General features: G+C 42.5%; 1 protein-coding gene across 6 annotated transcripts in view; it reads right to left on the reverse strand.

Annotated features, from left to right (window-relative positions):
• Il16 (interleukin 16) overlaps window positions 1–14730 on the reverse strand; it is a 139928-nt gene that overhangs the window by 35199 nt on the left and 89999 nt on the right. For all 6 annotated transcript variants that reach the window (XM_076937108.1, XM_076937096.1, XM_076937099.1 and 3 more), the window contains 3 exons: window positions 9456–9564; window positions 4405–4538; window positions 2259–2369 (listed from right to left, as the gene is read on the reverse strand). In XM_076937108.1, the coding sequence (XP_076793223.1) occupies window positions 2259–2369; window positions 4405–4538; window positions 9456–9564 (354 nt within the window). The remainder of the gene's footprint in view (window positions 1–2258; window positions 2370–4404; window positions 4539–9455; window positions 9565–14730) is intronic.

The raw sequence follows: 14730 nt of genomic DNA on the forward strand, positions 1-14730 counted from the left end.
ACAATTTGGATTGGTTTGGGTAGTGGCAAAGGAAACAGCTACAGCTCTATTCATTATGTTGAAGATAAAGGACCTTTGCAATTCCCCAATAAGCTGAGTTCAGCCTCAGAGAACTCCCTTCTAAACTGTGAGCTACCAGAAGTCAGCTGATTTCATTGTTTTCATGACTGGCCTCAGACAAGTGCTTGAAGCACACATGGGGCAGAATAAATGAGGGTCTTTTGGTACACCTCAGAAACATCTAGGTGGGGTTGGGTGCTTGGTTCCTAGACAAACTCTTGAAGCAATGGCTGCCACTGGTATTGGCACCACTCTTCATAGATTGTTCATCTCTGGTCCACAGTTCTCAGAGCCCACATGGAAACAAAAATATCAGTGGTGAGATATCACAGCCAGATATCTCTTGTGCTCATCCCAAAGCACACTCACTATCTTATACCTGACACTTCGCATTGTGTACCTTTTTTGGTTACTATGACTAAATGACTGGCTTATTAATTGTCAGGGGTATCTCTGCTTGTACACTGAAGGCCTGGAATCAGCCATAGGCTTAAAGTCAGCCTGCTATCACAAAGTCTTGGGTCTCTGTGTAAAAACCTTGAAACAGATGGCTAGAAGCTATTGTAAACAAGCAGCTTTAGTGGAAAGCTGCCAGGTCTCAGTCATAAACCTTGTAGATAAGTAACCTTGATGGATAATACCAACTTAGATAGGGACAAGTGAATCATAGGTGGAGTCAGAGTGACCTGTCCCCTGAAGCTTCACCCAGCTGATACTCTCTGTTCTGGAAGATATCTGTACTCCCCCTAAACAATTATGCTCCTGTGTCATCCCCTTCCCCCATATCTTGCCTTTTTGTGTATATAACCCCTGTGTGAAAAAGTAAAAATTGCAATTTGATCAGCCTATAGACAGATAGCCATTTTTTGCATTCGCCTGTCCCCCATCTTCTCTTTCAGGTGACCTCCCCGGACCCCTGTTTAATGCCCTGCTGGCCAGGACAATTAATCAGAAAGTGAAACTGTTCAGAGAGAACCACACTGCATATGCTTCTCCCTTGTCACTTGAGGGGTCTTTCCTTATACTACCTGCTGAGCTCCCAAATACTGGGAAGGAACAGGTGAAGGAGAAAGATGACTCCAGGTATGTGGTGGGGTCCCTCCCTAGTGGCCATTAAGCCTTTGCCCTGTATCAGCTGAAGTGTTGTTATGTAGGTTTAATAAGCCTACTATTCCTCTGAGCAGCTAACTTACTTAAACGAGCTTTAAATGTAGCAGCAACTGCCCGTGCCTGCCCTAGTTATTTTAAGCAAACACAAGTCTGGTACAGTTTGGATGAGAAATGTCTGAACGCTTTGTGATGTTTTGGGAGATTGTGTCACATTTAGGAAGCAAGGCCTACTTGGAGGAAGCAGGTCACTGGAAGGTGGGTAATAGGGTTTATAGCCTGACCTCACTTCCTACTCAGCCTCCATTTCTGGAGCCACTGAGATATGAGCAAGGAGCCTCATGCTCCTGACACTGCAGGTGAAGGCAGCTTCTGCAGCAGTGCTTTCCCTACCATGGTGGACTGTGCACTCAAACCATGAGCCTAAATAAACCCTTCCTCCCCTAAGCTGATAAGTGGCCAAAGGTACCCAATACAAAGCCTCAGGCATGAGGTAGCATGCTTTAGAGTGAGCATAAGAGACATTGGGGTATTCTCTCACTATTCATACCTTGGGTTCCTCTGTTGATGCTTCTCAGGCATGGGACAGATATTAGGGTGATCTGCTATCACCTAGACATATCAGAGTCCTTTCTGACTCTTCAGGATGTTCCAACAGAGCCAGACCATCTGTGGCCATTGAAGGACCCATATTGAAACACAGACTTTATAAAATTCGTGTTTGAGTCCAACTTTCTTCTACCAACATCTGAATGTACATGTGAAATCCAGCCCCTTAAATCGATGTAAGGGATTTTAACTTATGTATTAGGCAAGACTAAGTTATGGGAATATCATGTCAAGAGGAACAGGGAACAAGCTTGGAGAGTGCTGAAGTAGTTGGGGAACACTGTGGCGTCCTCAGAGAGAAAATAAACACTTCGTGGAACTGGAAGAATCAGTATTGCTTTGACTTCAGCAAGTATGTGTGAGCTTCTTTGCCCCCTCTTCTGCATATGATAACCCTGCTCCCACTCTTCTTTGGAGCAACTGCTCCCAGAAGAGAGTGAGCATTGCTCTGGGGCTTCCTGTTGGTGATGATCTTTGCTCACCTTTGCTTGGCCCTTCATCAGCACTATGTTGGAGATGACTGATGCCTGCAGACCCCCAGACAGCTGCCCAAGCTGAGCTGTGCTCAATGACCGAGTTGGTCTTACAGTGCCCTGTAATGAAGAATCCAAGAGGACAGAGATGAGCCACCTGCGACATCAGCCAAGGAGAAGAGCCCCACCCTCTGTCTTCCAAGGGGCATCAGTATAAGGGCTAGAAGGTGATTCAGATGTGGTGGCTTATGCAGGAAGCTCTGCTCCAAGTGACCTGGCTGCAGACCAGCAGCAAAGGCTCACAAAGGCTTGTGAAGGCAGTAAGCCAAGGGTAATAATGTCACACACCACTCTGTCCCCAGAATAAGCTGTGAAAGCCAAGCAAGACCTTGAGCTGAGTTTAAGATATCACTATAAAACTGAGTTCAGCTCCAAGCACATTTTTTTCCCAAAAGCCCTGCTTGTGCTAGGCATGAAGGTGCAGTAGGCAAGAAGTCTAGAACTCAAAAGACTCAAAAAGGGAACATGAATTCCACAGATGGAAGTTAACCAACTGTGGAAAAGAAGCAGAGAATGTCAGCAGAGAGCAGGTTTATGTCCCAGACCCTCAGTGAGGAGCAGCATGGCTTGGTGGTATGCTGAAACTTGGGAAGCCACATCCATTTTCCAGATGACTCTCCTGGCTCTGCCAATTATCAGCAGATTATCTTGGAGAAGTGACTTTGTCCCTCTGAGCCTCGGGTTCCTACTGTAGATCATTTTTCAAAAAGACTTACCTGTGTGTAGCTTCCAGGAATAATGAACCATTCAGGTGCTTAGGCCAGGGCTTAGTCCCCAGGAGGTGACTATACATCCTTCATTTTCTACCTGCTGCATCCTATCTGGCAGCTAAACCAATATGTCAGCCTTGAGTGTGTAAGGGGGCTGCAGGATCCCTGCTCACTAATATCTGACGTTGCAAGGTAAAACACACATGTAACTGCCTGTAGGGAGCATGGAATATATTTGGGCTTCAAGATCATACCTCCCCCCCCCAAAAAAAACAAGCTCATCCTCCCTTTCCTCTCCTCTCTTTTTCACTCCCCTCCCCTTTTCTCCTCTCCCTTCCTCTTCTCTCCTCTCTTGCCCTTCTCTCTTTCCCTCCTCTCCCCTTTCCTTCCCTCCCTCTCCCCTGCTGTTCTTTTTTTTTTCCTATTGCTGGCTTGAAGATGCTCTTACTTGTCTAGGTGATCTGCCCAAAGTTACTAGGATACCCTAGGCTTTGTAGCCCTAAGACACACAAAAGGCTGCCCCTCCCTCAACCCCAGAAACAACCCTTCTGGAATCCTGTCTTGCTGCCTCCATTGGAAGCCCCTATGCAGTCAGAGTGATATCATGAGTGAGCATCAGTGATGGTTAACAAACCAACGTCACAGGTCAGGAGATGTCCAGACAGTTAGTCAAACTCTGTCTCTGTTTCTGTCTGCCTCTGCCTCTGCCTCTGCTTCTGCCTCTGCCTCTGCCTCTGCGCCTCTCTCTCTCTCTCTCTCTCTCTCTCTCTCTCTCTCTCTCTCTCTCTGTGTGTGTGTGTGTGTGTGTGTGTGTGAGAGAGAGAGAGAGAGAGAGAGAGAGAGAGAGAGAGAGAGAGAGAGACTGTGGAAGAAAATAAAGCCAGGTCTTGTAATTTGTCCTCTGACCTTCACATGTGTGCTATTCACTCCCCCCACCCGCACACACAAATACACAGACATTCACACATGCTAAATAAGCAAATATTTTTAAAAAGTGATGTAACTTCAAGTCCCAATTCTGTTACATACTAGAATTTTAGTAATAAATTCCTTAGCTTATCAAAGTCATAGTTCCCTAATCCAGGTCAGTTATTATGCAGAGGAAATAAAGGAACGCTTTAGTTGAGAGCTTGAGAATGGGGAGCTTCTCTGTGTATTGGCTCCTAACAGCATACAAGTGACAGTAGTTACATGTACCTGGCTCAAAAGGCTCTTGACAGGTGGGCCTTGCTAAATGATTTTTGCCTAGTAAGATGCTTGAACTGACTAAGCAAGCTCTCTGCAGTCTGTAGGCAGAAAACTACTAAGAAGACTCCCCCAGCCGCTGTGGAAATAACACAGACATCTGTCCTCCCACATCTCCAGGCCCCTCCCCTCCATCTTACCAAAACTGGGTAGTCCAGCTGTTGAGAGAGGGACTTCCTGTTGCTACAGAGAGAGTAGGGCTGCCTGTCGGTGGGAGCTGAAGATTTCTTCGTCATTGGAAAATCAATTTCTCCTGCACTGTAGGGATTAACACCTAAACAGAGATGAAAGTGGGAAAACAAACAGGAAGAAACCATTTGTGTGCACTCAAACACCAAGCCTGACAAAGAACAAAATCAGCCTTGCCAATCACCAGCCATCCCTCAGGTTCTGTGTGGGCAGAAACCGTTCAGCTTCCAGGATAGTTGGTGTAGTCATGAGGCTGCAGAAGATACAGCATCATTTTAACTCCCTTCATCCACAAATTTGGTGCTGAGGGGAGCAACAGGATTCCTCACCAGAGTGGGCTCCCTCTTCACCCATGTCCAACTCAGCAAGAGGTGACATGGTCTCCTGCATGTCATGTGGTATGCCACATCACAGCTCTAGGCCAGGCTGCTGAAGAGTTTCTAATCCCAACCAAAGGGAGAGGAGACAGCACAGAGGTTTCTGGGATAAGAACTGAGCGGGAATCCAAGCAGGGAGAGAACAAGTGACCACCTAGGCGAGACCAGGCAAGGAGAGGCTGGACCCAGGGAGTCCTCCAATCTTTTTTACAGACCCACCACTATCTCTTCCACACTGTGGTATGTACACACATCTCACACAGGCAGACAACTGAGTCTTTGGGGGGTCTATGGAAATGCTGCTCCATGTGGGATATGGGGCTTCCTGTTATTCACCTGTGTCCCACCACCAGTCAGTACCCACCTCTCAACCATCACAGTCACTTTGAAAACCTTTATAGTTGACAGACTTAATCTGCCGACATCTAGAGCTGCCCGATGTGGAGACAAAGTGTGCTGCCACATGCCATTTAAATTTATCTAGTAGCCACGCTGAAAAAATAAGAGGAAGACCAGGCCGAGTAGTGCACACCTGTAATCCCAGCACTCACACAGAATGGGGAGTTCAAGATCATCCTCCACCACATAATAGGTTTTAAAAGAGCCTAGGTTATCTGAGATCTTGTCTCAAAGAAAATAAAAATCTAGATAAAAACAAAAGAAAAAGAGAGAGTTCAGGCCAGTCTGGCCTACACAGTATGATCCTGTTTCAAAGAGCCAAAACAAACAAAATAGGTTTAAAATTTTTTTTAAATAAAAATAACTAAAATGAAATGGAGGCCATTGGTTTATTTGTATTAATATATTTTATTCTGTTCACTATATCTAAGCTGTGTGCCATCAACATACAAGCAATATATAAAAGCGTTATGAGATGTTCATGTACTATTTTTCTCTTGTACTAAGTCTTCATCTAGACATGTCCTCTAAAATTTCTGTGTTCTCCACGGTGAGCTGCCATGTGTTCAGGAGTCATGTGGGGCCAGTGCCTTGCCAGTGGGCTTCCAGAGGCCCAGGGAGGGACAATATTTTCCCAGCATCCTTCAGTTGTGGAGACCCCAACCCTCCATACCAAGGACAGAATGAGTGGTGGCTCACAGGAAATTTCATATGCACCAAGGTTTGAGAATTCCTTCCTGGAAGGGTGGGAACTAGGAAAGACTTGTTTATAAACTAAAGAAAGAAAGTGACTAACCAGGTAGGGTCAGAATGAGGGTTTCTGAGGACATGAGATGCCTAAAGAAGATTGAGAACAGAGGTAGAGGCGCCATGGAAAGAGGGAGATTTGGTTCTTCAGTGCTCTGAACGTAGCTAGAAAAACTTCTCCCTTCCAAGATGGTTGCTTCCAGAAGTCTTTTCGGAAACACTGATCCTTTGTAACTTGTAGGGACCAATTGTTCCCAGATGGGCCAGTAGAGAGAAGCATGGAGAAGACAGGATGCAGAGCCTTTAGACAGAGGTCATCTAGTCTGAATCTGTACCCGCACCTCATTTATGCAAGTGTTTAATAGGAGTGTAGATCCCACATGCATCCTGGCCCATTGATGAGGCCTGAGTAACTCTCCTGGCATGCAGCCAATTACCAGAAGCTTTTGGGAGCCTTGGGAGCCCTGGTCTACTTCTTACTTATTAATGAGCAGACGAAGACTCAGTTGCTTCATTGTAATAAATAAGTCTAGAATGTAGTCGAGACCTCTGGGTCCTGGGCTTTCTCATAGCCACAAACTACACTGAATGAAGGCGAGGAAGAGAAATAAGTGAAGCAAATGAATTTGAAATGAGAGACAGCAGATTGATGACAGAGCCACGGGCAAGCTGCTGACGCCATTCTGAGCTGGGATCTGCCCTTCCTAACCCAGGCAGCTGCTGTGCTTTTGGGTACTCTGCCCCTTCCATGGATTCAGGCCTGTATAAACAGAGGCCAGAGCAGGACACAGTTGACTCTCTAAAGCTTGTTTAAGAAATCAATGTTCAGTATTAATTTAACCAAGTTTGGTAAATTAATAAACAATGATAACCCCAATAGAAAACTAGCAAGAGTCACTAAAACATGTACTAAATAAATGAAGAAATCTTTCCATTTGCCTAGAGAGGTCTGTTTTCCAGCTGTTTTATAAGCCAGTATGCAAGTTATAGCTTGCATAAGAAACCAAAGGCACACTTAACACGAACTGCCAGAGTGCTGGGGTCCTGGAGGCCATTACCCGCCGAGGCCTGAAGGGCACAGGGAGGAAATTGTGTCAGTTGGACCAACTGAGCCACATCCAGGGAAGACAGGCCAGTTGGTTGATGGACAGTCAGGGTACCAGGAAAGCAGTACCCACAAGGGTCTATCCTAAGCCAGTCGCTCACTGAGGCTCTCAGTAACTGAACTCAGTGGGAGGTGGGTGGCACTGTCTGAGAGATCAGCTCCCAGGACACCAGCATGGCTGAGACTGTGAACATGTGGCCTATGCAGTCACCAGGGGCTGTGGTCAGAAGACTCCCAGCTTGGTTTAATGCTGGACTGTTGCCACTTTGAAATTCTTAATAATTTTGAACAAGGTCTCATTGTTTCATTTTAGACAGAGCCCCGACAAAGTGTGTAACTGGTCCCAGATGCAAAGCAAAGCAGAGAAGCAGAAACAGAAAAGAGAAAGAAGGCTATGCAACAAATATTAAAAAAATAAAAATAATATCAATAACTCAATGTGAAGAAGTAGGTGATCTTGTTTGTGGCTGAAGGAGTGTCAGGCTAAAGTGTGGTCAAAGTTCTTAAGCTGTAACAACCTACTGTTTAAACCAAAAGTCAACTCCTAGGCAATTACATTAACAAGAAACCAAGTTACACAAGCCTCTAAATGGGTCCTAATTCATTTAAGGATGGCTCATAGTGACATAAAATAATGAGGCTCAGAGAATCAAGAAACTTCCCTAAAGTCACACAGATAATCGCTTCCAAAGAAGCTAGATCTCAACCCAAGCACGCTCCTCCTGGAACATGCTCTCTTTTGTTTTGCTTTAGTGTTTTGTGTTTTTTTGTTTTGGTTTTGTTAGTTGTTTGTTTGGTTTGTTTTGGGTTTGTTTTGATTTGATTTCCTTTTGAGACCCGATCTGATGTACCCCAGCCTGACCACACATTCCTGATCATCCTACCTCTACACCCCACTTGATGGGACTCTAGCTGTAAACCCCCACACTCGGCTTTTAACCTGTGTAGTTGTCACTAAGTATTCACAGAGAATAATTGATTCAAGGAACTCCTGCAGACACCAGAATAAGTGGTACGTTTCCATGTTTTATATATACTTACTGCATTATCATCACATAATAGATGCACAGACATGTAATTCTTATGCTGGATTGTTTAGAAGACAATGAGAAGAGAAAGAATCTTCCCATTTTCTATACAAGTGTAATTTTTTTCAAATACTTCCCATTTGCAGATATGGAAGCTAACAGGGTTACCCTTTAGAACCAACATGGGTGCAAATGAAATGTCATGCACAAAATAAGCAATATGGATTATGCTAGTAAGAGACTATATAATATCTATACTATATAATCTTAATATAATATATAATGCAAATATTTAGAGAGAGTTGGTTTACTAGATTGTAATGTTCATATAATGAAATTGTGTGCTTCCACTAAAAAAAAAATAATGTTTAGAGTGGAATTTCCAGTGACTTGTGCATTTAAGTTTTCTGAAGTCAAGTGGGAAGAGCATGGAATTAACTGAAAATGTTAGCAGAGCTTAATATTAGCATGGCTAGTGTGATTCACTGTGCTCTTAATTTCTCCATTCTTATTCTATTTACAGTAATTAAGAGTCCTGAGGTCTTCCAGCCTCAGGCCTCATCATATCACAGATAAGGCAACAAAGGTTGGAGAGAGAGAGAGAGAGAGAGAGAGAGAGAGAGAGAGAGAGAGAGAGAGAGAAGCTTGCTCAACCAGCAGCTAGAGTGCCACCCTGCTTGTTTCTTTCTTTCTTTCTCAGCTTGTCACCCGGAAGAACTGGTCACAGAGAGATGGAAGGCCGATGTTAACCTCTCTAGCTGACTGGGAAGCACACTCATTAAGAATGTTCTTGGAGAGACAAACGGCTCCCATCTTGGTTTATCCTTGAAAAACCAGGGAAGAGCCAGCCTCTTAATCTCCCCCACAGCACTGACAGCCCTTCTAGTCCTGATATTCAGGAGAAGTTAAGCTCTTGTGGTAGTTTGAATGAGAATGCCCCCCACAGGCCCATGTAGGTCTGTAGGTCTTCAGTTGATGGTGCTGTTTGGGGAGAAATAGGAGTTGTGGTCTTGTTGGTGGAAGTTTGACACTGGAGACAGATTTGAAAGTTTAAAGTCTCCCATTTCTAGTTCTCACTCTGCTTTTTGCCTGTGGCTCAAGATGTCAGCTTTCAGATGTCAGCTGCCAACATGACTGTTTTCTGTCTCTTCCAGCCACTATCAATTCTAGCCTTCTGGAACCATAAACCAAAAAAGCCAACCAACCAATCAGCCAACCACCATCACCATCACAACCACCAATAAAAACTCTCCTTCTTTAAGTAGCCTTGGTCATGGTGTTTTCTCAGTAATAGGAAAGGAACCAACACAACCCTGTTCCCGAAAATATTTTGGGAAGATACTTACTGGTGGAGTTGCTGCGTGTCCTTTGGTGGCAGGCTTTAGGGAACAGGAAGTTGCTACTTTGTGCTTCTGGTTTTCCAGTCTTTTCTTTAGAGAAAGTTGTAGAAGATTCCTGTGAAAACAGTTCCCATCTTTTTATGCAGCAAGTTAGAACTGACAAAAATGCTTAGCATAATGGACTGTTACCATGGACCAGAGAAATACTTATTGATTTGCCTGAATCTCTACTAAAAACACAGGCACTTTGAGAACTGGATTTAGAACTACTCACAACCATTTATTCCTAGATACACATTCATTAAATTAAAAGGTAATTAACAATAGAAATTACATAAATATTAATAAATGCAGCAAATGTTGTATGCATATGTCAGGTTCTTCTTTAGACATGGGGAATTCAGCAGTGATTAAGACAGATAAGGAGGTGACCTTGGATAACTGACATTTTAGTAAACAAAGGCTAACAGTAAGCAAATGTGAAAGATGACTACTGACAAAGGCAGTATTCTGATTTGGCTTAGAGAGTAGTATAAAATGTAAGAATGTAATTTCAGGTCTCAGCTTGAATTTAAAATTAAAATATCCTTAAGTTTGAGTTTTTGTTTACATGCAAATATTAGCTGCCCCCCCCCCAAGGAACATCCCGGGAGGAGCACATTCCAAAGACTCAAACAAACATTCCAGGAAGAAGAGCACAAGATAAGAGTTTATCAGGGAGATGAGCCCTTAACACAGTAAACCTGGGTAAACAGAAGCCACTTAAGCTGACCCTCTTTGTTGTAAAGATAAGGTGCAAATTTGAGTTACCTAGAAACCGGTCCTGGGAATGGCTGTTTGAAATCCTTTATGGTTATTGTTTAAGAAGTAATTAACTGTCCTTGTGAACTCTGTAAAAATAGTATATAGCTGCTCTTAGCTTCAGCTTGGGGTTCCTCTTACCTTCGAGTAGGGGAGCTCCAGTATACTGGTTATCATCTTATCAGCAATACACTTTATGTTGTTGCATTGAATCTGCTGTTCGTGAGTACTTTTTGGGGAGCGCACCCTCTAGTTTTGATCTTTGGGTCCAACAGAACCAGAGCCTTGAGACCTGAGCTAGAGACTGTCAGGGGCAGCTTTGCTTATACACTGAAGGCCTAAAGTCAGCCATAGGCCTAAGTCAGCCTGCTAGCACAAAGTCTCAGGTCTCTGGAAAAACACTAAAACAGATGGCTAGAAGCTATTGTAAACAAGCAGCTTTGGTGGATAGTTGCCAGGCTTTAGTTATAGACCTTGTAGATAGGTGACCTTGGTGGATAGTACCAACTTAGATAAGGACAAGTGAATCATAGGCAGAGTCATAGTGAACTGTCCCCTGAACCTTCACACCGCTGACACTCTGTTCTGGAAGATATCTGTACTCTCCCTGAACACCTACACTCCTGTGTCATCCCCTTCCCCACATCCTGCATTTTTGTGTATTTAACCCGTGTGTGAAAAGTAAAAATCAGTGGTTTGATCAGCCTATCGACAAGCCGTGGTTCTTTGCATTTTCCTGTTTCTCCCTCATTCTCTCTTAGGTGATCTCCCCAGACCCTGCAGGACAGGACAAAAGATAACGAGGTGCTACATTGTCCTGAGATTCTACCATAGACCCTCACAAAATTATTGCTGAACAAAAACTATAGAGCTTTAAAATATTGAAACATCCATGCATTCTTCTGACTTCAGAGATCTGTCTGCCTTTGTTAAACACACGTGGTAAGCAAGTTGGATAGAACCCTGCCATGAAATTACCATTTTAACTTGTGGGGAGCCGACAGAAGGTGGCTATCATCCTTGCAGCCATCTTGAGCCATATACCCTCACAAGAGACTTGATTACAACAGCCTGTAACAGCTGAGCACACTCTGATAACATCTTGTTTTAGATACCCAGGATCTCCCCTTGGGTGTGTGAGACTTAAAGGTGTGTGACTTAAGGGCGTGACTTAGAGATCAGATTTAGAGATAAGACCTAAGGGCATGACTTAAGGGTGTGACTTAGAGGCGTGGCTTAGAAATGAGATATATAAAAGGTGTGAGGCAGACAGAAGAAATTATTATTAGGTATTGGACATGCACCTCCACCTCCAAGTGCTCCCACAATGGAGATGGTGGTTATAGATCTCAGATGGGAGTTACAGGAAAAAATATCTATTCTTAAACAACAAATAGAGTTAGAAAAAGAGTATCAGGACTTAATTAATCAGCTACAAAAATTAAAGACAGGGAAGATGTCTCAAGAGGTAAACTGCGAAAATCCCCTGGCTCCTTGCGTTCCTCAACCAGGAGTCCAAAGGCAGTCCCTATCACCTAGCTTAAGATTAGCTCTGAAGGAAACAGTCCTCTACTGCCTGTGGGTCAGGGGATGTGTGAACATTATTAAACAAACAAGCCTTACTTATAGCTAGAGCTGCCATCAACATTCCGGGAGGCTCACACCAGTGCCCTTTCTCAGGGTGATAAATCACATCACTCTGTCCCCACCAGGGAGGGTCTCACTTAGCTTAGCAAAGTGGTGCTTCTAAACTGTAGCACTATACAGAAAAGAATGCAAATATATCTATACTCTTCACCCTCCATAAAACTCATATCCAAGTGGACTAAAGGCTTAAAATAAAACCAGACACAGTGAACCTGACAGAAGAGTAAGGGGAAAACGTCCCTGAATTCACTGTCATAGGAGATTGCCTTCTGAACAGAACACTAATAGTGCAGGCACTAAGATAAACAATTCATACATTGGATCTCATGAAACAATAATGTTTCTGTAGGTTAAAAGTTCAGGCCATTGGACAAAGAGGCAGCCAAAGGAGTAAGAAAAGTATTTTTACAACATCCACATCTGATAAATTTGTAATATACAAAAATACATACAGCCCTAAAGAAACTAGATGTTCTAAAATAAAAAATTCTAGTTAAAAGACAGGGTGTTTAGTTAAACATAGAGATGGGTAAATGAAAAAGATGAAAATAGATGAAAAAGACCATGTAGTAAATTTGAATGGATTGCAAAAGGAAGGGCAGCTGTGAGCAGTGCTCACATAACCTGGGCTCCTGGGTGATTTTGCCAAGCGTAGAATATATATAATGGGTAGGGACTGAGGAAATCTAGGAGAGGCTGACAGGCTGGCCACCTTTGATTTGTTAAGTAGGGACTTCAGGCATTTGTGCCAGGGTTTGAGACTTAACAATAGGGAGAAAGTATACGCTTAAATGAGTTAATTATAATCTCAAAAATTACTTTAAAAAGTTGAAATAGGCTTTATAGTAAAAAATTAACCAGGTATTAGGCATATTTTCTAAAGCATACCAGGTATTACACACACCTTTTCTCTCTGGATCTGCATTGTAAAAATTTCATATTACCATTCCTAATTATTAGGCACAGACACTAATTTGCCAAGATCTTCTGTGTTGGCTGAACTCCTGTAACTAGAGATATTTAGATTCTAAAAATTTCTTCATTTCCTTATCTAGATCCTTGATTGCCTTGTTCTGAGAATCTGCTAAGTTTTCTACTTTTATTGATCATGTAACCTTGATAACATAGGTACCCTCTGATAATGGAAAATATTGTCAAAGCAAGAGAGCTCTCCTTCCCTCCTCCCCTTTCTTTGTTCTGATCACTCCAACTTCTAAGCAGGATACACCAGCTTATACCCTCTTTATTTATATTTTTCCTTTTATTCAAATATTATACAAAGTTAGTTGGAATTTGGAAGGTTCCAGCTCCTAAGTTTATATTGCCCTTGCTGCCAATGCTTTGAGATCACCTAACCCACACAAAGCTAAGCCCCATTGATCACTGGCTAACTATAGTCAGAAGTGAAACCTGAATTGCCCTGGAGTGTGTTAGGATCAAGTTCTTTGCAGCTGTGCTGGCATCTACAGTGTCACAGAGACTGCAAGATATCTGCCCAAATACTTCTGGCTTTCAGAGTCTCTGTTGATAAACTGTGTGTAATTCTGATAGGTCTGCCTTTACATGTTAGTTGGCCTTTTCTTCTTGCAGCTTTTAATATTTTTAATTTTATTTTCCCTTTGTTCTCTATACTTACCGTTTTGATTATTATATGGTGAGAAATGTTGAGTTTATTTCGTGTTCTGACCTGTATATCTAGGCATTTCTTTATGTAAGTTAGAGAGATTTTCTTCTATGATATTGTTGAAAATATTTTTGGATCTTTGAGCTTGGAATCTTCCTCTTGTATTCATATTGTTCTTAGAGTTTTTGATTTCATGCTATACCAGATTTCCTGGATCTTTTGTGTCAAGAACTTTTTGCATTTAACATTTGCTTTGACAGATGTACAAATACGTAATTGTAAATTTTTTTCAATAAAAATTACAAAAATTGTGTAAACTAATGATTATTTTATTTGTTTTTCATTACACTGTAAATCAGCAACACATATATTTTTAAGAAATCACAAAATAATGACAAACTAAATTATTATTGATGACAGTGGACTGAACCTCTGAACCTGTAAGCCAGATGCAATTAAATGTTGTTTTTATAAGAATTGCCTGTGTCATAGTGTCTGATCACAGCAGTAAAATGTTAAGACAAGAAGCAATAATTAAAGGTGCATGAGCATAAACACACACACACACACACACACACACACACAGAGAGAGAGAGAGAGAGAGAGAGAGAGAGAGAGAGAGAACCAACCACACAAGCAAACAAACAAAAAAACCCCGAAAACCAGAAACCAAAAGTCCATTTGAAAAGACAGATCCACCCTACATTTTATACATATATGAAAGGAGTTCAAGTGGAGTCACCATATAATGGAGGAGACAATGCTGCAATAAGAAATCTTGTGTTACCAAGTAAGATGTCTGTCACCTTGGGTGTGGGGAATGGATTACATCATGTTAAGTCATTTGTCATAGAGGTTTTTTTTTTTTTTTTTTGATCCCCACAAACATTACAGACTATTGCCAAGGTTATTGGTTACTTCTATAACTTGATAGTAGGGCCCTGTTCCTGAAGACCTCATTTACTTATGTCCTTGAACACTAACACATTAGACTTATACCCAACTGGAAGCTCCACTGCTACTGCAAGCACTGATGGTCCTGGAAGGTACTTTGCATGCTACCGGAGAAGAGTCTTCATGGATATCGCCTGTCTACAAACTCTGTGACCCACAGCTGAAATAAACCTGCAAGATATAGTGGGGCAACAGCAGCACAAGTGTTAGGAGAGTAGCCAACCTCTGTAATAAGAATAGGGTTCAGGTTCTCTA

This window comes from Arvicanthis niloticus, chromosome 1, assembly GCF_011762505.2.
Source record: "Arvicanthis niloticus isolate mArvNil1 chromosome 1, mArvNil1.pat.X, whole genome shotgun sequence".
In the NCBI taxonomy this organism is placed as follows: Eukaryota; Metazoa; Chordata; class Mammalia; order Rodentia; family Muridae; genus Arvicanthis; species Arvicanthis niloticus.